General features: G+C 40.8%; 1 protein-coding gene across 1 annotated transcript; it reads left to right on the plus strand.

Moving 5' to 3' along the window:
• Window positions 1–12638: 12638 nt before the first annotated feature.
• Window positions 12639–14394, plus strand: LOC147893022 (peroxidase 66-like). The gene is made up of 4 exons (XM_087387068.1): window positions 12639–12907; window positions 13011–13199; window positions 13583–13745; window positions 13843–14394. Exons 1-4 carry the CDS (start codon window positions 12698–12700, stop codon window positions 14256–14258), a joined length of 978 nt encoding a protein of 325 aa, XP_087243194.1. The 5' UTR covers window positions 12639–12697; the 3' UTR covers window positions 14259–14394.
• Window positions 14395–26452: the final 12058 nt, after the last annotated feature.

Raw genomic sequence — 26452 nt, forward strand, 5'->3', positions numbered from 1 at the left:
TTGCTCAAACGAGTGGATATACAAAATGCTACTACCACTACTCATCCGAATCTGAATCCGAATCGTCTTGTTGGCCTGTTCCTTGGTCCTCGACACCTGCGTCTTCTCCCTCGTCCCCGACACCTGTGTCTTCTCCCTCGTCCTCGGCACCTGCGTCCGATCCTTGCCCCTGTTGATCGCTCGTCTCGGATGATGGGACGCTTGAGCTTTGACCCTAAGAGTGAACCATATAAATCGAAAATTAGATTGGAACTTAAATTAAAAAGTGAGATTACAAAAAGGAGTAAACTTATACCGTGCGAGCAACCACCTCAGCCCAATCGACTGTCGCTCCCATTGCCTCTTGCTCAATGAACCACGGCTTTGTTCCTATCCGAAATGCGCGCTGCATTTCTGCATCCATAGGAAGACGACCCATCGCAGCTTGTTGTGGATCCAATTTACGAGAGTTAGAGTTAGCTAAAGTGCATGTAATATGTAAGTAAAACAAATAGAACAATACATTAAATGGGAAGAAGTAGACTTACCACGGTTGCCTCGAACGCATACCGTCCGCCTGCACCAAAGTGCGAAGTACCTACAACGTCCAGTCGTCTCTTTGCAGCCCTCCTCTGACCCTCGAACATTTCGGGATGGTCCCTATGTTGCTTCTTGAAGTACTTCCAATCAGCTTTGTTTGCTCAGCTGGGTTTAGCCAACCCCTTTGTAATGGAAGTACGCAAGATTGATTTGCGATGCTTTAGGACCAAACCCATGCGCTCGAGCATATAATTGTTATTAAACTCCACATTTGGCGGATTAGGGTATCTTTGTTTTAACTCATCGATCACCGCCTGCTTCTTTTGGGCATCTTGATACCGCTAATCGATATTTATGCCGCTCTTGAAGTGATGACTCATCAACCTCCTCATGGCGGCCATCACTGCTTTGCCCTTTTTGTCTTCTATTATCTCTCCGGTAGATGTGATTTGATAGGAGAGAGCCCCTGATGAGTAAGGGGGACTGACGGTAGCAGAGTCTGAAGGAGTGGAAGCTGCGCGACCACTTCCGGATCGAGGAGTAGCTGTGGGAGTAGGAGAGGGAAAGGGACCTTACTGATACTGTGTCTCCGGACCAAGTGGAGACCTAAAGGAGCGTGAGTGTGCTGACTCGTCTACATCTCCTGAGTCAGCACAACATGAGCCGCCCATCCTACTCTTCCTTCCCTTGCGGGAGGCATGCGCAGGTGATGATCCCGTGGTCAAAGGGGCGCGAGGGGATGGCTGGGCAGTACGTCCACCCGTCGGTGTAGGAGAAGGAATTGCGGAGGTCCTCTGAGAGAGCAGAGAGAAGAATCTCGCTGCCTCCTCATCGCTCATCTGCGCTACAAACTCGTCGGGAGTCCCGACAAAGCCATGCGTGGCTAGCAAAGGAGTCCCCTGAGGGGTAGTCGCAGTGCTACGTGGAAGAGGGGTCAGACCAGGGGTAGTCACAGTGCTAGGACCGAGAGGAGTCGGGGGTAGTCCTCGGGGTAGTCGCCCGAGAGGAATCAAAGTCCTCTGGAGCATATAGATCGTGAGCTCTCCTCCTGCGAGGCTGTCCGTACTCGTCGGATGAGCGACGTGATCCCATGTCTAACATAGACACAAACACGAAAACAGAAAACAAAAAACAAACATGAGCATTCTCATAGGCATAGGCATAGGCAAGAAGAAAGAAGAGGGAAAGGAAAGAAGAGGGAAAGGAAAGAGGGAAAGAAGAGGGAAAGATAAGAGGGAAAGAAGATGTAAAGGAAAGAAAAGAATGAGAATGAGGAAATAGAGAATGAGAGAAGGGGGAAATAGAGAAGGGGAAAGAGATGAGGGAAAATAGAGAAGGAGAGAAGGGGGAAATGAGAGAAGGGGGAAATAGAGTGGGAAATAGAGAATGAGCTTATGCAGAAATAGAGAATGAGCTTATGCTTCTCTCATTCTCTATTTCCACATAAGCTCACGCATAAGCATGAGCTTATGCGGAAACTTAAGCATAAGCTCATGCTCATGCATGAGCATAAGCATGAGCTTATGCTTAAGCATAGGCATCGGAAATAGAGAAGGTGCTTATGCATAAAATAGAGAATGAGTTTCCGCATGCTTATGCTCATGCGGAAAAAGAGAAGGAGCTTATGCAGAAAAAGAGAAGGAGAGAAGCTTATGCGGAAACTCATTCTCTATTTCTGCATAAGCTCCTTCTCTTTTTCCGCATGAGCTTATGCTTATGCTCATGGGTGAGCATGAGCTTATGCTCATGTTTCCGCATATGCGGAAATAGAGAATGACACAAGCATAAGCTTCTCTCATTCTCTATTTCCGCATATGCTCACGCAAAAGCTTATTTCATTCTCTATTTCCGCATAAGTTTCTCTCGTTCTCTATTTCCACATAAGCTTCTTATGCGGAAAAAGAGAAGGAGCTTATGCGGAAATAGAGAAGGAGCTTATGCATAAAAAGAGAAGGAGGAGCTTATGCGGAAAAAGAGAAGGAGCTTATGCATAAAAAGAGAAGGAGCTTATGCGGAAACTTAAGCATAAGCTCATACTCATGCATGAGCATAAGCATGGCATAAGCATAAGCATAAGCTCATGCTTATGCTCATGCGGAAAAAGAGAAAGAGCTTATGCTCATGCGGAAATAGAGAAGGAGCTTATGCGGAAAAAGAGAAGGAGCTTATGCGGAAAAAGAGAATGAGAGAAGCATAAGCTTCTCTCATTCTCTATTTCCACATAAGCTTATGCGGAAACTTACGCATAAGCTCATGCTCATGCATGAGCATAAGCATGAGCATAAGCATTATGCTCATGCGGAAAAAGAGAAGGAGCTTATGCTCATGCGGAAATAGAGAAGGAGCTTATGCGGAAAAAGAGAAGGAGCTTATGCGGAAACTTAAGCATAAGCTCATGCTCATGCATGAGCATAAGCATGAGCTTATGCTCATGCGGAAAAAGAGAAGGAGCTTACGCTCATGCGGAAATAGAGAAGGAGCTTATGCGGAAAAAGAGAAGGAGCTTATGCGGAAAAAGAGAATGAGAGAAGCATAAGCTCCTCTCATTCTCTATTTCCGCATAAGCTTATGCGGAAACTTAAGCATAAGCTCATGCTCATGCATGAGCATAAGCATGAGCTTATGCTCATGCGGAAAAAGAGAAGGAGCTTATGCTCATGCAGAAATAGAGAAGGAGCTTATGCGGAAAAAGCATAAGCATAAGCTCATGCTTATGCTCATGCGGAAAAAGAGAAGGAGCTTATGCTCATGCAGAAATAGAGAAGGAGCTTATGCGGAAAAAGAGAAGGAGCTTATGCGGAAAAAGAGAATGAGAGAAGCATAAGCTTCTCTCATTCTCTATTTCTGCATAAGCTTATGCGGAAACTTAAGCATAAGCTCATGCTCATGCATGAGCATAAGCATGAGCTTATGCTTATGCTTATGCTTCCGCATAAGCATAAGCATAAGCTCATGCTTATGCTCATGCAGAAAAAGAGAAGGAGCTTATGCTCATGCGGAAATAGAGAAGGAGCTTATGCGAAAAAAGAGAAGGAGCTTATGCGGAAAAAGAGAATGAGAGAAGCATAAGCTCCTCTCATTCTCTATTTCCGCATAAGCTTATGCGGAAACTTAAGCATAAGCTCAGCAGCATAAGCATGAGCTTATGCTCATGCGGAAAAAGAGAAGGAGCTTATGCTCATGCGGAAATAGAGAAGAAGCTTATGCGGAAAAAGAGAAGGAGCTTATGCGGAAACTTAATCATAAGCTCATGCTCATGCATGAGCATAAGCATGAGCTTATGCTTATGCTTATGCTTATGCTCATCCCGCATAAGCATAAGCATAAGCTCATGGTTATGCTCATGCGGAAAAAGAGAAGGAGCTTATGCTCATGCGGAAATAGAGAAGGAGCTTATGCGGAAAAAGAGAAGGAGCTTATGCGGAAAAAGAGAATGAGAGAAGCATAAGCTCCTCTCATTCTCTATTTCCGCATAAGCTGATGCGGAAACTTAAGCATAAGCTCATGCTTATGCTCATGCGGAAAAAGAGAAGGAGCTTATGCTCATGCGGAAATAGAGAAGGAGCTTATGCGGAAAAAGAGAAGGAGCTTATGCGGAAAAAGAGAAGGAGCTTATGCGGAAAAAGAGAATGAGAGAAGCATAAGCTTCTCTCATTCTCTATTTCCGCATAAGCTTATGCGGAAACTTACGCATAAGCTCATGCTCATGCATGAGCATAAGCATGAGCTTATGCTCATGCTTATCTTAAGCATAAGCTCATGCTTATGCTCATGCGGAAATAGAGAAGGAGCTTATGCTCATGCAGAAAAAGAGCTTATGCGAATGAGAGAAGGGGGAAATAGAGAAGGGGGAATGAGAGAAGCATAAGCATAAGAGAATAAGAGGGAAAGGAAATAGAGAATAAGAGGGGAAGGAAAGAGAGAAGGGAAAAGAGAGAGGGGGAAAGAGAGAAGGGGGAAAGAGAGAATAAGAGAAGAGGGAAAAAAGAGAAGGGGGAAAAATGAGAAAAAGAGAAGGGGGAAGACGGAAAGAGAGAGAGGGGAAGAGAGGGTTTCTACGCCCATCGCTTAAGGCGCTAGCTGCAGGCCAATGCAAATAACAAAAATATTAAATGGAAAGAAGAGGAAGCACTTACCTGTAAAAGTATGTCCCGCTCGGTGTAGTGGACTAGCCCCACAAAAGAGAGAGTATGTCCCGCTCGGTGTAGTGGACTGGCCCTACAAAAGAGAGAAAACAACCCATTTTTTCAAATAAGATGTTAGTGGAAAGAGGAGATCACAAAAGCAACTTCTTGAAAGGAGACAAGGAAAGAGAAGATTGAGGAGACAAGGAAAGGAGGAGATTGAGGAGACAAGGAGAAAGAGAAGGAAGAGAAATATAGGAAGAAGAGGTGAGTTTTCTTTCTTTCTTTCTTGAATCTCGTTTTTTGTTTCAATCCTTTCAAATCAAACATGAAAACTAGTTTACAACTTTAGCAATACAAGTAGAAACACTCACAAAACCAAAGCTAACAAACAAACAACCTACATTGTTGAAACAAACTCACCTCTTGAAGAACTTTCTTTCTGGAAACCAAAGAGGGAAAAAGGAGAGAGAGGGAGTACAAGAGGTAGGAGAAGGGTGAGGAGTGGAAAATAGAGTGGGAGGTTGCTTGGAATAGATGGGAGGTCGTCGAAAATAGGTGGGAGGAGATTTTGGGTTGCTTACTTGAGAGATTAGGAATGGCTTGAGCAAAACGCCGCGCGTTTCGGCATTTCGGGTTTTAACCCACAGCGTCGCTGTTTCGTCGCTATATAGCGACGGAATAGAGCGTCGCTATATAGCGACGCTTACTGTTTATTTTTTTGTATGGCCTCCAGTGAAGCTCAAACATGCTATGCTTATAATTGTCAATATCTCCTCTTACTATATAGCCTTACTATATAGGATTTTTTGTTTCAATCCTTACTATATAGCGACGTCATTCTTTTTATATGGCCTCAAGAGAAGCTCAAATTAAACATGCTATGCTCATAATTGTCAATATCTCCTCTTCATGCTTATGTTGTGGTTTTATAAGTATAGATGGAAGGGATGAGTGGAAGCTCATCCGATGATGCGCCAACACCCGGGAGCACGAAGTGGCTTACGAAGAGGTTATATTGTCATTGCACTCATTGCAAGCGAGAAGTACGACATCAACGTCGTATTATCATGCGCCACTTGCGGATGTATGGGGAGGAGCCGGAACCAGTACCCCCCGTTGGTGTTGCACGTGTTGATGGATCATCGGTAAGTCAAAGCTATTTAAGTTCGCAATCTTATTGTATACCCGGAAATAGAAGATCTTCTATTTACATGAATGAGCTTATGACAGGATGAGGAGGGTGACGAGGGTACACATATACCTTCTCACTTTCAACAAGACTATAGTCTCCCGGATGACGACGAGGGTATGGTCGACATGATGGATTCCATTTTTAGGGGCACTACATCCCACATACACATGATGTCAGAGTCTGAGGTGAAAATGCGAGAGTTGCAATCAACACAATTGTACGAGGGTGCTAGGATGTCTAAACTACGTGCTTGTCTCTCAATCTTGAATCTACAAGTACAGTATGGGTGGTCGGATCTCGGTCGGATACAAGTGTCTCGGCCTTAATGAGGTTAGCCCTTGCATTAATTTGACTCATTATTTGGATATTGTTTGTTTTGAGAATCATCATTTGGATAGTGTCTTTGTCATAGGTTGCTCCAGAAGATGTTGCCTGCACCAAATACCATGCCCGCATCAAGAGATGAAGCGAAAAAGATGCTAACAATGGTGGGTATGGATTATGATACCATCCATGCTTGCTGTAATGATTGTATTCTCTTTCGTCGTGAGCATGGAGATTTGGCTAGTTGTCCAAAGTGTGGGGAACAACGATATAGAGATGACTTGCAGGGTGAGAGGATACCGGTAAAGGTCTTAAGACACTTTCCCATCATTGCAAGAATACAACACATGTTTCGATGCAAATCCATAGCGGACTTGATGACATGGCATGCATCTCATCGGTCCACTGATCACACATTGAAGATTCCCGCAGATTGTGCAGCTTGGAAGCACATAGATAATCAGTGGCCGGACTTTGTGAGAGAGCCACGCAACTTACATCTTGGGCTAGCCATGGACGGCGTGAATCCTTTCGGGTTACGCTCGACATCTTGGTCGACATGGCCCATAGTCATGGTGAATTACAATATCCCACCATGGCTAACAATAAAAAAGGGACACCTCATGCTTGCACTACTTGTGCCAGGAAAGTACAAGGCAAAAAACATGGACGTGTACATGGCACCTTTGATAGAGGAGTTACAGATATTATGGAGAGGAGTGCAGGTCTTTGATATTTCCAGAGCTCCTAGGCATACCAATGATATTTTGGTCAGGGGTATCTTGATGTGGACCATGCATGACTACCCAGGATATGGAGAGTGCGCAGGTACGTGGTTATGTCTTTACATGTACAATGAGGGATTATGCTTTTTTTACTCTCTTTTGCACGCATGTCTTGTACTAACATATTCATGCACGCGTGCAGGACTTGTTACAAGTGGGTACCATGATTGTCCTGTTTGTGGACTCGCTCTGAAATCGCTTGCACGCTACTCTAAACATATGAGGAAAAATGTTTATGAAGGTCATGCTCGATACCTTCCGCTCGACCATCTCGCACGTGGAGGTCAGCTTGATCCACCACCATCATATTTGAAAGCAAGTGATTGGATTCAAGCTTGGAGGGAGAATGGAGAGGAACCTCCTCCTGGTATGAAGAGGCTATCGATCTTTCACGAGCTTCCTTATTGGGGTCAGTTACAAATCAATCATCTCTTGGATCCCATGCATATCTTTAAGAATGTGGGGGCTACCATTTGGGCACACTTGGTTGGTTCCAAGGACTCGAGAGGAGTGCGAGAAGACTTGCGTGCTATGAATAGGATGTCTCCTTTGTGGCCCCAAGTGCATGCTTCAGGAAAAGTTGTCCTCCCGAAGGCAACGTGGATCCTCTCTACGAGGGAGGAGGCAGCGATCAAGGCAGACATTGCCTCTTTTCAAACACCGACAGGGTACATGCGTTGCTTGAAAGGAGCATTTTCAAAGGACAATAAGCTTAGTGCCCTCAAGTCCCATGATTGGCACAAGGTCTTACAGGTATTCTAAGTAGAATTAGTGTACCGATAATAGTGATGCATTAGCGTAATTATTATTATGTTATATTGTTGACATGATTTCATTGTTGCTTTGATAGTTCATCCTTCCAATTACAATAAAAGGGTGCTTACAAGAAGATGTTAGAAATGCTATATTCAAGATCTGTGGTATTGTGAGGTATGCTTACTATCAATTCGCATTATGTATTTTCTTAATGGACATGTGAAATAGGTGGATATCTCAAATATCTTACATATGCATGGACATGTGAAATAGGTGGATATCTCAAAAAGAGATCTCTATATCGAGCATCGAGAAGGCTAGGGTGGAATCCATCGAAGCTGTATGCTTGCTTGAGAAGCACTTTCCCTCAAGCATTATGACAACTCAAGTCCACTTGCTTGTGCACATAGTTGATGAGGTGGCTATAGCAGGTACCGTTCATAATCGATGGATGTTTTTTCTCGAGTGGTTTATGAAAACTTTAAAGGGGTTTGTAAGACAAAGAGCAAGACCAAAAGCAAGCATGGCAGAGGGATGGCTTGTGCAAGAGTCATTAGTATATATCACAGAGTTTCTTGCATCCACGGATCTTGATATGCCACAAGCTTGGCACAACAAGGCTGATGATCGCATCATTGGCGAGGTCCCCCAAGGAAAAGGGATTGAAAGAAAGATGAGCGAAGAGCAAATGGAGAAATTCAATAAGTTTTGTATCCTCAATAGCCCTGAGATGCAGAAGTGGATTGAGAGATATGAAGTGGCCAAAGCAGAAAGAATAAATGCAAGGACGAGATTCAGAGTAATGTATAGGCGATCACAACCATATCCACGAGATCTGGCTCTTCTCCCTACTCACATGTCACTTGATTGGCTACAACTAGCTGTACGTAAAGCCGAACGTGATGGAGAGACAATAAACGAGCGCGAGTGGGAGTTATCATCTGGATGTATCTTATCTCTTGACGTAATTAAGTAATTATTTGTGGCAATATATGCTATAAAATAGGTGCATCTTCATTGTTTTAATGATGCTCTTTTACAGTACAAAAAGTACAGTGCATTATGGTCATATGGACGACATTTTCGCGTGGAACGCATCGATTCAAAGAGAGTCACGTATGATTGTGGAGTCATGGCTAACTTCACACAAGATAGCCGAGCAAGTGCTTCGAATACCAATCTTCTCTCCTCACAGTTGGATTATTGTGGAACCATACGCGACATCTATGAAATTGATTTCAGACGATTTACTATTTTCATTCTTGATGTAAAATGGTTTAGAACTACTTACAACGGTCCCCATGCGACAGTGAGAAAAGATAGTAGCGGTCTCTTTGCAATAGACTCCACCAAACATTGGATTGATGAAAGTGATACTTTTGTTCTTCTCGAGCACTGTGTGCAGGTGCATACTAATGATTTAATTAGTCGAAGCTTTCGTTTTTTAAGTCCATTGATATATATATAATTGACGACATTTGGCACGTGATTTTTCATCTTCAATATAGGTGGTTTTTCATCCGGATCGTTCTGATCCAAGATGGTGGTACGTGATCCAAGTTGCACCACGAAGTAAGTAGATTTTTGAAGATCGAGATGTGGATATGGAGATGCCACTACCAATGCCGGATCCAATTGATGAATCTAGCGAAGAAGATGTAGATCACCATATGAGGCAAGAGGAAGATGCGCATAATGACATCGCACGAGAGGAGGATGGAGATCACGATATTGACGAGGAAGACAACAATCATCAAGATCAATCACCACACTTAAGCTTTATTAAAGAAGATGATCAAATACTTTAAGGTGAACGTACGATACTAGAGTACGATGATGATATAGGAGATCAACTCGGTATAGAGTTGGAGATAGACTTGCTTGGCGCCTTAGACTTGGCTCAAGATGAAACAGTTGATGTAAATGCTCTTATTTGATTTTTCTCATCTCAAACTTGGACATGAATATATGAGCTTCAAAGGCTTGATGTACATGCTCTCATTTTTTAATTCTCTATGAGCTCAAACATGTATGAAAATTTAAAAAATTTTATCATTGGAAAAAAATAATTTTTAAGGCCTTAAAAAAAAAAAAACCTCTCTATAAAACGTTGCTATAATATTTTGTCTCAGTGTCGCTATATAGCGACTTTTACTAACGTCGCTATATAGCGACTTTTGGCAAAAGTCGCTATATAGCGACGATTTGCGAAACCCGATTTTTATACCGACGATTAACGCTAAGCGGGCGCTAATCGTCGGTACGTAAACTTTGCAATAGGATGCGTGTGTAGTAGTGTTAGAAACTTGACCACTTTAAAGTGCCAAAAGTATACCACCTTCGCCTACATATACTCAGGGATATATCCAAGCTTGGAGACAGAAACACCATGGGGTAGGAAATAATGGGGAGGAGAGGAGGAAGTGAATGATAGAGAAGACTACATGAGGAAATGATAAGGAGGGCTTATTGGATGAAGGCTAAAGTATACATAAGGAGGCATAATAGAAGGAGACTATGTAGAAGGGTATGAATGTTATTGCGCATCACATCAAGCAAGAACCCCCCATTATATAGCAATTAATTCCTCGTAATTGACACTCCACATGCACAAGGTGGGTAAGGTGTTGGAAAAATTGATGTATATGGGAATGGGATTAATAGCCTTGGATCAACCTTGCATAATTGTGAAATCAATTGTGACTATCTATGGTTTAGTTTGTGTGTGGTGGGCATGATTCTTAGTAGGTAGATGGACTCTACTTTCCCTCAACAAATTCATATGTTTCTACCATCAAAGTACAATCTAAGAGGAGGAAGTGATGGTTAAGTCAAACATCGTGTATAGATTTCCAATGCATGTAGTCAAAGGTTGATTTTCTTTTTGGTCATCTTTTCCACCATCATATGTGCAATATTATTTAATTCAAAAGTCTGCAATGTTTACCCAAGCACCCACTATATATCTAGTAAGAGGGTGTACAATTCTCATACTATAGTATCCCAAGAGACACCAGCACCCAAGGGACCAAGGACCATTTCTTCTTGTTTAATACATTGTGCATGTTATATAGCAATTACGCGTAAATCATGGTATCACATGTTTACATACTTTTGGGGTAAATTTGAACCCCCAAAATTGACTTTGGATTTGAATTTAAATTGCATAGTAACACATGTCATTAGGATCTAGCCTTTTTCTAACTAAAAGGAAACCCCATATAGCATGTGTGATCAAGGGGTTACGATGTAAAAACCCCATGTAGCACGTGCGATCAAGGGGTATTAGAAAAAATGCTACCTATGGATTTTTGATAACCTATATACACCCCTTTTATAAAATTTGAGATGATAAAAGTATCGCGCATGTATAGAAGTCTTGACTTTCTAGATTGAAACAACGCTCAGGTATGTATATTTTGTATAATACTTAAGATTATATACCCCTTCTATTGGTTGCACGTGCTATCTTACATATTGTGAAGTGTCCCCCCCCTGAGATGGAAAATACAACAAGGCCAAACTCTAAATCATACATATTGTCTCTTAATTTTTGTGTTGCTACTTGCATGAACAACCAAGCAAGGACAGAAGACCCAATTTTGTAAGGGGTTATATTTTGCTATACAAGTTAGTGGATAAATACTATTACTATTCTTAGATTTAAGTTAAAGACCGTGACATGTGGAAGGGTAGGTTCGAAGATTCACCATCATCCAATAATTAGAGAGAATGTGTGTGGGACTAGGATCTGTGGGAGTGGCAAGGTTGAGACAAATTTTAGAGCCTGGTTAATGGGGTCACTAGAAAAGTACATATAACTCTAGTGTGATAGATTTTTTAAAAAAAAATGGCACCTCTTCCCACATAAATTTATTTCCTTGTACTTTGGAAAAGATCACTTGAGATTGCATATTATGGTAAATGTTTAAGCCATGGACATACATGACATTGTGTGAATGGATTGTTTAAATTATGTACACCTTCATCGAAAGCAGATGGTAATATGGGATAATGTTCCCCCTTCCCCCTCTCGAGATTTGGGAGGAACATAGGAATTGGAGAACATAGTAGACATGATATAGAAATGGTCACATAGGGGTTCGGTAGCAAGGGAGTACATCGGTTTGTTGGTTAGAGAATGAAAAGTGAATTTAGTTCTACGCTCCACAATTATAGGGATTGATGAGGAGTTTGGACCATCGGATCGACCCAAGTTACATGATCATTGATGTTGAGGATTTGAAAGAGTCCATAAAGTATATATAGCATCATATGAGTGGCGCCTCCCTAACTGTATGATGGGCTTGGGTGTTGAGAAGGACATCCCATATTGGTGCCTACCAATATGTAGGCATTGATAAGGAGGTTGCACCATCTGATCCCACCAAGTTACATGGTTGATGTTGATTAAAGATACCTTGTAAACATGCATGACCCCTAAGTGCAATGGGGACGGGGATCCCATCATGCCTACCATGCAAGCATTGGTCTCATGGAAAGTTTTTGTCCGACATCGACACACGGTGACCTCATGCAGAGATGGGTACCTTGCACAATGCCGGTCGATGATGAGGCAAGGTGGTGGAAATTATATCCGATTCTAGTAGTCCTTGTTTTCCTCAGATGCCATGTCATGGGATCGATGGGGGCGATCATCTCAGCTGAGGAGGTGCGTGGTTAGAGTGGTGTGTATTGTGTGGGCTAATTAGGACGTAGAGGAAGCGTGAAGGGCCGAGTTTTGACTAGGAGGACCAGCAAAATGAAAGATGGGGAGTCATGTCGAAGGTGTAAAGGTGTTGTTAGGAGGATGTCAAGGGCGTTAAGCAACGTCAACGTGAAGGCAGAGGAGAGTACGTCGTTGCTCTCCGCACTGCACTATATAAGCAATCGATAATTCAAGCCAGCGCAGCCAACAGATCATCTTAGCTGCTATACAACAAACAGATCAAGCGCTTTCCGCTGTTGCCACCTTGTGTCTCAGCCCCATCGCCATGGCTGCCCACTTCCCCCTCCCCCTCGCCTTCCTCCTCCTCTCCCACCTCGCCCTTGCCTCCTCCTCTCTGCTCACTGTCGATCACTACCGCCATTCCTGCCCTCACCTCGAGAAATACGTCTACCGCGCCGTTAAACGTGCCTCCAAGCATGATCGCACCGTTCCTGCTGGCCTCCTCCGCATGCATTTCCACGACTGCTTCATCGAGGTTCCTTTTGGACACTCTCTGTCTCTAGTAGTCCCGTTGAAGCGTCTGCACTTAGATTTGGTCTCGCCTCACGTAGATTTAATCTTCTTGGCCCATTTTGCAGGGATGTGACGGATCCATTCTCATCAACTCCACCTCGAACAACACGGCAGAGAAGGATGCGCCTCCTAACGTCTCGCTCCATGCCTTCTACGTGATTGACAATGCCAAAACTAAGATTGAGTCGGTCTGCCCTGACGTGGTGTCCTGCGCTGACATTCTCGCCATCGCTGCACGTGATGCTGTAGCCTTGGTTCGTTTCTCTATCCTTCTGTAATGATCTTCTCTACACGTCTTTCCTTTCTTTATTTAACTCCGCTCTACCACTTCTAACTCTTGCTCGTCTTAACGTTTGGAAGATGTTTTGTACATTTTAGAAAACCAGAATCAAACTTCGTCGCTTTTCCGTCTTGACACTATATAGGACGTAGCCAAGGTCTTTACGTGATCTGCATTATCTTGCATCGCGCATTAAGAGTTCACTTTCTATCTATGTGTTTAGCTGTTTGTGGATATCGAATGCGGGACTAGGTGTGCCATATGCTGTTGGAGCATTCGATCCCGCGAAGCTCTTTTCCACAATTTCGAAATTATCCTACAACTGACCATACTTCATTCTTTCTTTACCGGGTGCAGTCGGGGGGGCCTCGTTGGTCAGTGCTAAAAGGACGCAAGGACGGCAGGGTGTCTAATGCCTCAGAGACAAGGGGGTTGCCCGCTCCAACGTTCAACGTCTCCCAGCTCACACAAAGTTTTGCTCTAAGAAACCTTTCAAAAGTAGACATGGTGACACTGTCAGGTGCAATCCCCTGAGCTCTCCTGTTATGTCTTTTAGTGGCATCTTACGTTATCTTATAATATCTCGATTCTGAAACTCAAGCTTCGAACGATGCTAGGTGGCCACTCCTTAGGATTTTCCCACTGCTCATCGTTCAACACTCGGCTATTCCATTTCGACACGCTCAACGACATCGACCCCACCATCGAAGACAGTTTCGCACAGACATTACGGGCTACATGCCCTCAACACAATCGCAACCATAGCGCAGGCGTATCGTTGGATTCCACTGGGAAAACCTTTGACAATCGATACTACATAGACATCGCGCAAGGCAAAGGTGTATTCTCGTCCGATCAGGCCTTGTTCGCGGACCCCGAAACAAAAGCCATCGTCCTAGACTATGCCACTAATGAGGCGGCCTTCTTCAGCAATTTCGCCATTTCCATGGTCAAAATGGGAAATGCTGGGATCAAAACAGATGCAGACGGAGAAATCCGTAAGGATTGCCGTGTTGTGAATCCATCTACTTGAGAAGACACTCCACTGTACTCTTCAGTTTTAATGTGACTGGCGAGCCAAAGATATAGCTTACACCAGTTTCAAGCCCTAGTTTTACTCAAATCTACACAGCAAAGGCAATGTCACAAGTGTTCATATTGTAAACCGTATTACACAGAATTTGAGCTTTAACAGTTTGACTGAATATTGTGAATATGGACGTGACAACAGTAGTAATAGCTATAACGTAGCGTTTCATCAATTTAAACCTCACACCTGAAGCAACAACTATTAAAGAATACATCGAGTTGCTTGTAGTCAATGAGCTGTTGAGGAACTTTTTGATTTGCCGACTTTTTTTGTTTGCTCGCACATGTAATTTGAGCGAGACATGGATAACATGATTTCGATTGATTGTGAAGGCTTGCAATAATTTGGTGAACTACAATTATTAATCCGTTGTCGAAGCTTATTGGATATAACTTAACATAGTGGTACAAATGCAAAAGTGGCTTGAGGATTATTTTCTTTAACAAATGGGTGGAAATAATTGACATAGTAATAATATTCAGCATTTTTGGAGTTTCTCCCTTCGTTTAAACTTTTTTCTAAAATGATCATGTCCACTCAATATTTTAAATTACCAATAAAATGCGAAATTGGCTGAATTTGCAACACTACAAAGGTCACCTATATATTTTTACATCTTATTCATGCCTTTTTTAAACACCTTGCATCCTTGATTTTTGATAATATCAAAACAACTTGTTTGGAACCCATTCATGTTTTTTTTCACAAGAAACCCTCATAAATATATTTTTTGGGAGACTTTTCAAAAGATTCCATTTTCTGTGAATCTAGTAGGGATTGCCTCTTCATCCCTTGCTATCTAAACAACCTTTGCCACCCAAATTGGGTCACCTTGGTCATCCATGTTTAATTTTGGATCAGGTGCCCACAATTCAATGGAAACACCCTCTTGAATTTTGTCAAATTGCACAAAATCTTCTAAGGGCTTGTCACCTTTCCTACCATAAAATCTTTGCATTGTTTAGCTTCTTCCATATACATTGTTGTATCTCCACCAAATTTAGATCGTAGTGACTCATTTTATTGTGGCCAAAAGATTTAAAGTATTCTATGTACATTCAATTTTCTTGTTCTTTTTCATATTTAACCAGAGCCTTCATTAGACTTGATTATCTTCATATTTTCATTTGACTACTCAAGAAATTTTTGCATCATAGTTTTAAAATATGACATGTAGAAGGGTTGCAAGATTTTCATTTTATCTATATCAAATGATCTATTTTTTGGAAAATATAGATTCATCCAATAGAATTAATATAGTATTGAAGAATATGGAAGCAAGTACACACAAAAACATGAAGCAAGAAAACAAAGTGTATTAGATTGGATTGAGTGCGTGACCACTACTTACCTCACAAGATACTTAAGTACAAAGATACATAGGACACCCATGGCTACATGGAGTGTGCTAGCTAAAGCACAAAATATTGGGAGGGAAAAAAACTTGCACTAACTGGAGTAAAAAGTACCCTATCCTATGCTTTACATGATCATCGGATAATCCTGTAACAAAATGCTTACAAACCTCACTAGGGTGATGCAATGACCAAGTACAAGGTAAAATATGACATCGATAACCAAAAGTAATTAAATTTAAAAGCTTGCAAAATCATCCAAACCTTTCATGAGGCAAAGCCTTAGTGAAGGTATTATATATTTGCCACATTATCATGTGTAGGCACATAGACACTCTCTCCCTAACACAATAATAGCGCATTTCAGTGTGCTTTGTGCGATCATGAAACAAAGGATTCTTTTGGTAACTGCTAAAGCACTTTGATTGTCAACTAAGATAGAGATAGTAGATGGTTGTTCTATATCCAAATTAGCATATAATTGTCCAAGCCATAGACACCCAATAATAGCTGCAAATGTTGCCTTGTATTTACCCTCACAATTAGAAGTTTCCACCAGAGGTTCGTTGTTGCTCAACTAGGAAATTCATGCACTATCTAAGAAGAATTAAAAAGTGCCAGACACTTGTGTATTGCAACAATCAGCCCAATCTGAGTCATATTTTTTATCAAGCATGTAGCTATGGATTTATCCCTCAAGGGGTGCACTATGAAGAAATCCCATCTATTATGTGCATTCAATGGGTATTAAGAAAACCCATAGCCTATAAATTCTTCATGAATAAAATGACCCCTTTTCTTCATAAACACGGTTGTTTTTCAAAATTGATTCAAAAAACCCCTTTGTAAATGTACTTCTCTAAATTTTTCTTAAAGGTTGAATCAAGACTCCTCTTCATTTGAACGCACATGGTAACTTCAGGGATTTGGGAGGGGCTATTTTAAATCGATAAATTAAAAAGTTTTAAACATTTTTGGGGGTCCTTGGAGTGATTTAAACCAGTCTATGAATGACTTTTTACCGGCACTGGTTGTTGCAAGTTATCACATGGTAAAACAACACATCGTGTGATAACATGATGAAAGCACCACACGATAATGATGTATACCGAGTGGTATGGTATATACCACACAGTAGGTTTAATCTACTACATACCGCACGATATTGTTAATTTACCATGCAATGTAGTTGATTATATACAGTGTGCACCCACCTTGTACTATTTGCACTCCTGAGATTCTTGTACTATTTGGAGTCTCAATAGAAACAAAGAAGGATAAGCAAAAGGATAAACAAAGATTCTAAGCAAATTTGTAAGTTTTTTAATCCTTTAAAAAGTGTCCAATGTCGGTGGTGGGCTCGCTTAGGTTACCTAATATCTGACAAAATATGAAGAGGGAGAGGAGGAGTGGAGATGAGGAGAGAGGGCACAGCTACAAATGACTAATTGTACACTAGATTTAGTTGAAAAAATAGAATATATACAAACCCATTTAGGGTTAGGGTTAGGGGATCTAACCCTTTCCTTTATAGCACTCTATAAGGTTAGTGCTATGCACATATGATCACATGATGGTGCTATGCACATGTGATCACATGATGTTGAGCATGAACTCTCAACACCTTCCCTCAAGATCAACATCATGAAGTAGGCCTTCCTTCAAGATGGACTTTGGGGAATCGAAGAAGGACTGAGCATTACATTCCATCACACCCCTTTAATGGGAATGTCCTTCCTCTGGGTCAAACTAAGAGCTAGTCGGTGTTTCTCGAATAGCTCTTTACCGAGTGGTTTGGTAAGGATGTCTGCAACATTCTCTTTGCTATCACAATGCTACGGTGTGATGTCACTAAGTAACACTCTTTCTCTTATGAAGTGCTCTCTGACATCAATGTGCTTTGTCCCGGAGTGATATACTGGATTCTTGGCCAATGCTTGAGCCAATTGATTATCATAGTATATTGTTGTTGGCTTTGGCTCATCAAATTAATCTGTTCCTGACAATAGTCTTCTGAGCCATATAGCCTCACATGCACCTGTACTGAGTGCTCTATATTCTACTTCAGTCGAAGACAAATAAACAGTTGGCTATTTGTTTGACAACCATGATATAGCACCTTGACCAGGGAAAAATGCATATCCCTATGTCGATCTCCTGGTCTCATGATCTCTAACATAGTCACTGTCATGGTATCCATGCAACCGTGGATGACTTCCTTTGTATTCTATCCCAAACTGTCTTGTACCTCTGATGTATCTCAAGACTCTTTTGGCTGCATTCCAGTGAGACTGTTTTGGATTTGCCAAAAACTGCTAGTGAGCTTACTGCATAACAAATATCTAGCCATGTGATTGTCAGATATATAAGAGATCCGTTGAGCTGCCTGTAGTACCTGTCATTGATTGTAGGCTTTTTTGAATCTTTAGTAAGTTTCAAACTCTATTCCATGGGAGTGGCTGCAATCTTGCAATCTGCCATATGAAACTTCTTTAGGAGACTGTCAACATACTTGAGCTGACTCATGAATGTGCTATCTTAATCTCTCCAGAACTCAATTCCAAGACAATAGTGCATAAGTCCAAGATCTTTCATGTCGAAATTTGCAGATAAGTCTTGTTTTAATTTTCTGATGAAGCTGTCCTTGCTTCCTGTCACAATCATTATGCTTATGTTATATTATTGACATGACTTCTTTGTTCCTTGGATATCTCATCCTCCCAATTACAGTGAAAGGGTGCTTACAAGAAGATGTTAGAAATGCTATATTCAAGATTAGTGGTATTGTGAGGTATGCTTACTATCAAATCGCATTGATTGCATTTTCTTCAATTTATGATAAATAATATGTAGACTGATTATGAATATATCTTACATGGGCATGTGAAATAGGTGGATATCTAAACAAGAGATCTCTATATCGAGCATCGAGAAGGCTAGGCTAGACTCCATCAAAGCCGTATGCTTGCTTGAGAAGCACTTTCCCTCCAGCATTATGACAACTCAAGTGCACTTGCTTGTGCACATAGTTGATGAGGTGGCCATTGCAGGGTACCATTCATAGTCGGTGGATGTTTTTTCTCGAGTGGTTTATGAAAACTTCAAGCAAGACTAGAAGTAAGCATGACAGAGGGATGTCTTGTGCAATAGTCATTATTATATATCATGGACTTTCTTGAATCCATGGATCCAGATATGCCGTAGGCTTGGCATAACGAGGATGATGACTGCATTGTTGGTGAGGTTCCCCAAAGAAAAGGGATTGAAAGAAAGATGAGCGAAGAGTAAATGGAGAAATTCAATAAGTTTTGTATCCTCAATAACAAGGAGATACAGAAGTGGATTGAGAGATATGAAGCAGCCAAAGCAAAAAGAATAAATGCAAGGAGGAGATTCAAAGTAATTTACATGCGATCACAACCATATCCATGGGATCTTGCCCTTCTCCCCACACATGTCACTTGATTGGCTACAACTGGCTCTACATAAAGCCGAATGCGATCGAGAGACAATAAACAAGCGTGAGCAAGAGTTATCATCTAGATATATGATGCATGTAAGTTTCTTACCTCTTGATGTAATTAAGTAATTATTTGTGGCAATATATGCTATAAAATAGATGCATCCTCATTGTTTTAATGATGCTCTTTTGTAGTACAAAAAGTACAGTGCATTATGGCCATACGACATTTTTGCGTGGAACGCATCAATTCAAAGAGAGTCACGTATGATTGTGGAGTCATGGCTAACTTCACACAAGATAGCGATTGTGGAGTCATGGCTAACTTCACACAAGATAGCCAAGCGAGTGCTTCGGATACCAATCTTCTCTCCTCGTAGTTGAATTATTGTGGGACCATATGTGAAATCTATGAAATTGATTTCAAACAATTTAGTATTTCCATTCTTCATGTAAAATGGTTTAGAACTATTTACAACAGTCCCCGTGTGGCAGAGTGAGGAAAGATAGTAGTGGTTTCTTTGCAATAGACTCCACCAAAATTTGGACTGATGAAAGTGATACTTTTGTTCTTCCAGAGCATTGTGAGTAGGAGCATACTAATGATTTAATTAATCAAAGCTTTCGTTTTTAAAGATCCATTGGTACATATACTTAAGCGTAATTTCATATAATTGATGGAATTCGGCACCCATCTTCAATATAGGTGGTTTTTCATCCGAATTGTTTTGATCCAAGATGGTGGTATGTGATCCAAGTTGCACCACAAAGTAAGAAAATTTTTGAAGATAGAGATGTGGATATGGAGATGCCACTACCAATGCCGGATCCAATTGATCCAGATGGATCTAGCAAAGAAGATGAAGATCACAATATGAGCCAAGAGGAACATGCACATAATGACATCATATGGGAGGAAGATGGAGATCACAATATTGAGGAAGAAGATGACAATCATCAACAATCACCTAAATTTATAGAAGAAGATGATCAAGTCTTAGGTGAACATACGATGCCAGAGTATGATGATGATATAGGAGATAAACTCGGTATAGAGTTGGAGATAGAATTGTTTGGTGCGCTAGACCTAGCTCAAGATGAAGCCGTTGACGTAAATGCTCTTCATTGATTTTTTTCATCTCAAACTTGGACATGAATATATGAGCTTCAAACTTGATGTATATGCTCTTGTACTTTTATTCTTTCAAAGGATAAAACATGTATGAAAAGTAAAGAAAATTGTCATTGGGAAAAACTATCTTTAAAGGTCGGTATGGGGAAAAACACTCTTTCTAAAACACGCCATAGGAAAGTGTCTCAGAGTCAGTTGTGACTTCATTGCTTTAGCAGAATGGCATCCTAACATCATCTAACATCCACTGATAGTCTGACACCTGACAAAATCTATGCTAGTAGGCATAAATAATGCACCAAATCTTGGCCACAATGGGGATGGATATCTAACCCAGTGCACCCTAGGTTACTAAGCTGGTGGACCCAGGGGGTCCACTAGGGTTTATCGTATCGTACCAAGTGAGTGTAAGGGAGGGGAGTTATATAAGGGAAGGAAGGTACATTTTATAAGGTAAGGTCCCGTAAATAGGGGGTAGATAAGGGGAATTTTCATATATTTATTGCACGAAGGTGATGTCTCCTTATTACTACTAGTGAATCCCTCGTGCGGTGGACCCATTTCCCCCCCACACACGGTGTTAACAACCCAGTGCACAACGGGTTACTAGCCTAGTGCACATGCTGGGTTAATGGTTGATAGAGTGCTGTGAGTTACATTTGGTCATTTAATGATTTCAAGTGTGTTGAACCACCACTAACCACCAAGAGAAAACTGAATGAGCCTTCGAAGAAAATTAATTTGAAGTGTGAGTGTTCATACCTCGATCAAGGTATTATCTCCAATGAAACTCACACGAGGACAACCGAGCCAAGCCAATACCTCGATCGAGGTCCTAGACTTTCTTTCACGGAACCGAGCCTATACCTTGATCGAGGTATTGTGGCAAGCTAGCTATATCTCGATCGAGGTATCGTGGCAAGCCAGCTATACCTCGATCGAGGTATTGTGGCAAGTCCACATACCTCGATCGAGGTATCGTGGATAGATGACTTCGATCGTGTCAAATACCACAATTGAGGTATGTGCCATCCGACATGGCAGATGACATACCTCGATCGAGGTACCGTGGCAAGTCCAGAAACTTCGATCCTGGTATGCTGGACCGATGACTTGGCCGCATGTCCGATACCACGATTGACGTATGTGGCATTCGATTGGCAGCTGACATACCTCGATTGAGGTATCGTGGCATGTCCATACCTCGATCGAGGTAGATGGAGCGATGTGTATGTGGCATGTCAAATACCTCGATTGAGGTATCGAGGCATGATGGAGCGATGTGTATGTGGCATGTCAAATACCTCGATCGAGGTATCATGGCATGTCTATACCTCGATCGAGGTATGATGGATCGATATGTATGTGGCATGTGAAATACCTCGATCGAGGTAGTGAAACCCTAAATTTTCATATATAAAGAGAGGGACCCCCCTCATTCTTCATACTTCGATCGAGCTCCTCCTCATCGAAATCGACGGATTTGCGGCAACTCGACGGAATTGCGGCAACGACGGAGAACGACCGATGGACAATGATGGAGATGGACGGAGCAAGAGATTCCAGGTAAGGTTTTTTTAATGTAGCATTTTTTTTTGCAAAAATTTATTTGAAATTTAGTTTATTCTTTACATGAATATCTAATTTAATTATAAAATATTTCTAAATTTCAAATGCATTTAAAAGTTTTTTTAAATTATTTTTTGAATTAAGTAATTTTTAATTTAAAATGTGAAAATGTATATATTTTGTTTTTTAAAATCATCTATTAAAAAAAAAGAGATTAAAGTTATTTTTCAAATTAGTGCTATTTTTATTTAAATAAAAAAATGTTTAAATTTTATTTTTAAAAATCATCTTTAACAAAAAAAGAAAATAAGAGTTTAAGATAGCTTTTATGTTATTTAAGTTAGTGAAGTTCTTATTTAAATGTTAAAAAGTATATATTTTGTTTTTTAAAATTATGTATTAAAAAAAAAGAGATGAAAGTAGTTTTTATGTTAATTTTTAAATTACTGAAGATTTGAATTAAACGTTTTAAATTTTGTTTTTAGAAATCATCTATTAAAAAAAAGAAAATAAGAGTTTAAAGTAGCTTTTATATTATTTTAGTTTATAGGAATATCTAATTTAATTATAAAATATTTCAAAATTTCAAATGCATTTGAAAGTTTTTCAAACTATTTTTTTAATTACATAATTTTTTATTTAAAATGTGAAAATGTATATATTTTGTTTTTTAAAATCATCTTTAAAAAAAGAGAGATTAAAGTAGTTTTTATGTTATTTTTTAAATTAGTGCTATTTTTATTTAAATAAAAAAACGTTTAAATTTTAGTTTTAAAAATCATCTTTAAAAAAAAAGAAAATAAGAGTTTAAGGTAGCTTTTATGTTATTTAAGTTATTGAAGTTTTTATTTAAATGTCAAAAAGTATATCTTTTGTTTTTTAAAATCATCTATTAAAAAAAAAGACATTAAAGTAGTTTGCATGTTATTTTTTAAATTAGAGAAGTTTTGAATTAAATATAATGTTTAAATTTTGTTTTTAGAAATCATCTATTAAAAAAAAGAAATTATTGCAGTGTGCGTTTAGCTATCTTTATGTGGAATATTATAGATTATATAGTTGGTTAAGAGTTGTTTCATAATTTAGGTAGAGTAAGTACGCTGAGTTAACAAGCTAGAGCAAGATGATCTAGTTAAGGCCTAGTCAAAAGTTGTTTAGGGCTAGCTATTCCCAACTAGCTAGGAGCCAGTCATGCCAACTGATCATTCAATAGATGCTCCAAGTCAAGCAGTATAACCAGGGTTATCTCAATGACCATAACCTATCTCTATCCTATAAATATTGTCATTTCCTATATATTCTATACATTTCAAGATGCTATTCTACTTTAGTTTGGCATATATTTAGAGGTGCAATTTGACTTCCACTTGCAATTATTGAGAGGTGCATTTGTCCACCTTCATGTGGAATATTCTAGGATGCAGGTCTTGCCTTGGGTTATATCTTTCAAGTTAGCATCTATTCCTTGTAGTCCATTTTAGTGTATTGTACATAACATTTTCTTTCTATCACTCAGTATCTTTACATCTCTCTTCCAAAAATACACCTCTACATACTTTGACATGCTAGTAGAGCCTATGGTAGACTAGAGCCTCGAAAAATGGAGGGAGCATCTAGAACAAAAGCTATTTGCTATTAATTACAGCAAGGGTGGGTAGTATAGACAAGGAGAATGAGCTTGAAGAAACCGACTTTCTAAAGTAAACAACTTGTAAATAATTGTAAATACGAATTGAATTTGCAACATAGCACTGTTGTAGGCATAGCCACACATTTGGCCCATCTACCGTTAGGTGCATAGGATGATCCCAACAACATCCTACCTCATCAAGGAGTACATAAATAGTTTTCATTACGTAAATAGATTATTAAGTCATATTGAATAGAATATTATTTTCATTACCCAAATAGAATATTAATTTCCATGTGTTTTTTTTGTGCATGCGCTAGCCAGGCATAGGTTTTGGCACCACTGTTCATATTCAGATAGCGATTTTGAGAGCTGAGATGAGGGCACTGCAGGATGCTAGGGCACCCCCTCACTTGGTTGCGAGTCTAGATTCAGTCATTGATGCTCTAGGTCGATTGGACACAGTTGAAGATGTTGTGGATACCTTTCAGGCTGAGGTAGAGATCACTAGTCATGGCTTGGATTGGAGAGCCATTCGAGAGTTGTTTGAGCGTGAGTCACCTCACAGGCAAGCCTTAGAGGATATATTTTGGGATGGTCACACTGAGGCAATGCGACCATGATCAGGGCTACCCTTTCATATTTTATGTTGTAGGCACCCCGTCATAGCAGCACAGATTTATCCGAGATATCTCGCTGTGAATGGTGGTTGATTGCCTCACAACCGTCAAATAGCCATGTCATTTACCATGCAGCTATATGCCGAGTTTGTGCTTGGTCATCGGGTAGACTACCTTAGTACCCATCCAAGATCAGGAGCGGGACATGGTAGGATGGGGTGTCAGGAGCGTCAGACTGCAGGTGTTCGGCATCGACACGAGGCACTAGAGCTACACACTATCCCTCCGGCATTGTGAGCTATTGGAGGATGGATTAGGGGGGATGTTCATTCAGTGGCATGATCCTTGCACAACATGGTCTCTGCCCTATCGAGATCACTTTCGATTCCACCTCCCCCGCCTCCCACATCTATGGAGCCTCCCACATCTACAACATCTCCCACATCTACACTGCCCCTCCGGCATTGTGAGCTATTGGAGGATGGATTAGGGGGGATGTTCATTCAATGGCATGATCCTTGCACAACATGGTCTCTGCCCTATCGAGATCACTTTCGATTCCACCTCCCCCGCCTCCCACATCTATGGAGCCTCCCACATCTACAACATCTCCCACATCTACACTGCCTCAGCACGAGTTGGAGATCGAGACGCACAAATTGCAGAGTTGGAGGCATTGTTGGCTGAGTCTAGGGACGAGGTTAGTTAATCTGATTATTTTAGTTTATTTTTTAATTGCATGTTTTGAACTGAAGTTTTTTGGTTAATTCTCACCATGTACGCGACATGTTTACATTGCAAGCACATCTATTGCGACAGGATATGGAGTCTTGCGTACGACTGTTGGAGGAAGATTTGGAGGAGCAGAGGATTCGGACATGCATAGCATACCATTGAGCGGAGCACTATATTTTGTAGTTGAGACATATTAGTCGTGATCCATCCCGCCATAGGATCACCCTAGCATGGCCCTGTACCCCGCTCCTCCCATAGATGTGCCGACTAGGACACCCATAGATGCACCAGTCATAGCTAGGCTTCCTACCACCACGTGCATCCTTTGCCACGATGATTTTGACACCATAGGGTGGTTTGGACTAGGGTGCAGCCACATCGCACATCTCCATTGCATGACCCGCCACATGGTGGCATGATCAGTGTGCCCTGTATGCTTTGCTGACATTGATGTGGCCACATACAGAGGACTAGGCATGGATGATATGTATCCTGGTCATCGTCAAGCCATTGATCCATTTGCCCATGTGGTCTTGATAGAGCACTATAGGGAGGAGGCACAGAGAGCTTTGTTGCAGCAGGAGGGTGCTGATATGTCAGTGGTTGTAGCGTGTGTTCCGCGATGCTTCTCATATGTCAGTGGTTGTAGCGTGTGTTCCGCGCGGCATGAGTAAAGGAGGCATGCCATATTGAGCGAGAGGCAGAGCTTCAGTTATCATTGCAGCAGTGGGTGGAGCAGCAGCGGGCAGGGCCGAGACCAGCGTCTTCTACATGTAGAGACGATTACTCGCACTGGATTTGAGGCATGAGTATTTGCAGATGCACGACTTTGGGAGCTGAGGCGTGCATACACAGAGGAGGCGAGGGAGGCAGAGATGGCAGCAGTGGCTCATGCAGCATGTCCTCCTCTTCATCAGGATGAGGTTGGCCCATCTCATGCAGGAGATGAGGCTGGCCCATCTGATCCGGCTTTGCCTGAGGGCACATAGCGGGACGGTTGGGCAGCAGGTCATACAGGAGCCACGTTAGAGGATGACTAGAGGATCATATGTGGAGTTATCAAATTCTAATTCAGGATGATTGTTTAGGCTTCACACATATCTTGTTTAGGGATGCACTTTTGCACGATGATGATGATGATGTACACATTCATTTTGGTACTTTCATGATATTGTTCTTACTTTTATGATGTATGACCATTTTGGTACTTTCATGATGTTCTTCTTACTTTGTTTATCTCAGTTTATAGTTTGTTCAAATCTAACATAAACATATAAAATTAGGAGTATGATTTTGAATTTCAAATATCTCAATTCACACATCTAATACATAAGGTATTTTAAAAATAATGCCATGTGAAGTAATTGTAAACATTAAGCATTGAAAAAGTATTCAAGTATAAGGTCTCTCTCTCTCTCTCTCTCTCTCTCTCTCGTGCTATGAACTTTATCATTTTGAATATCATATTAAATTTTGTATATATCAATGCTTGCAATTATTACACTAAACCTAAGAGCTGTGCGAAGTTTCATCCCCACGTGCGTATTTAAAATTAGGAGTATGAATTTGAATTTCGGATATCTCAATTCACACATCTAATACATAAGGTATTTTAAAAATAATGCCATGTGTCGTA

The sequence above is a fragment of the Dipteris shenzhenensis genome, chromosome 16, assembly GCF_047967505.1.
Source record: "Dipteris shenzhenensis isolate YYH24624 ecotype China chromosome 16, Dip_SZ_1.0, whole genome shotgun sequence".
Lineage (NCBI taxonomy): Eukaryota > Viridiplantae > Streptophyta > Polypodiopsida > Gleicheniales > Dipteridaceae > Dipteris > Dipteris shenzhenensis.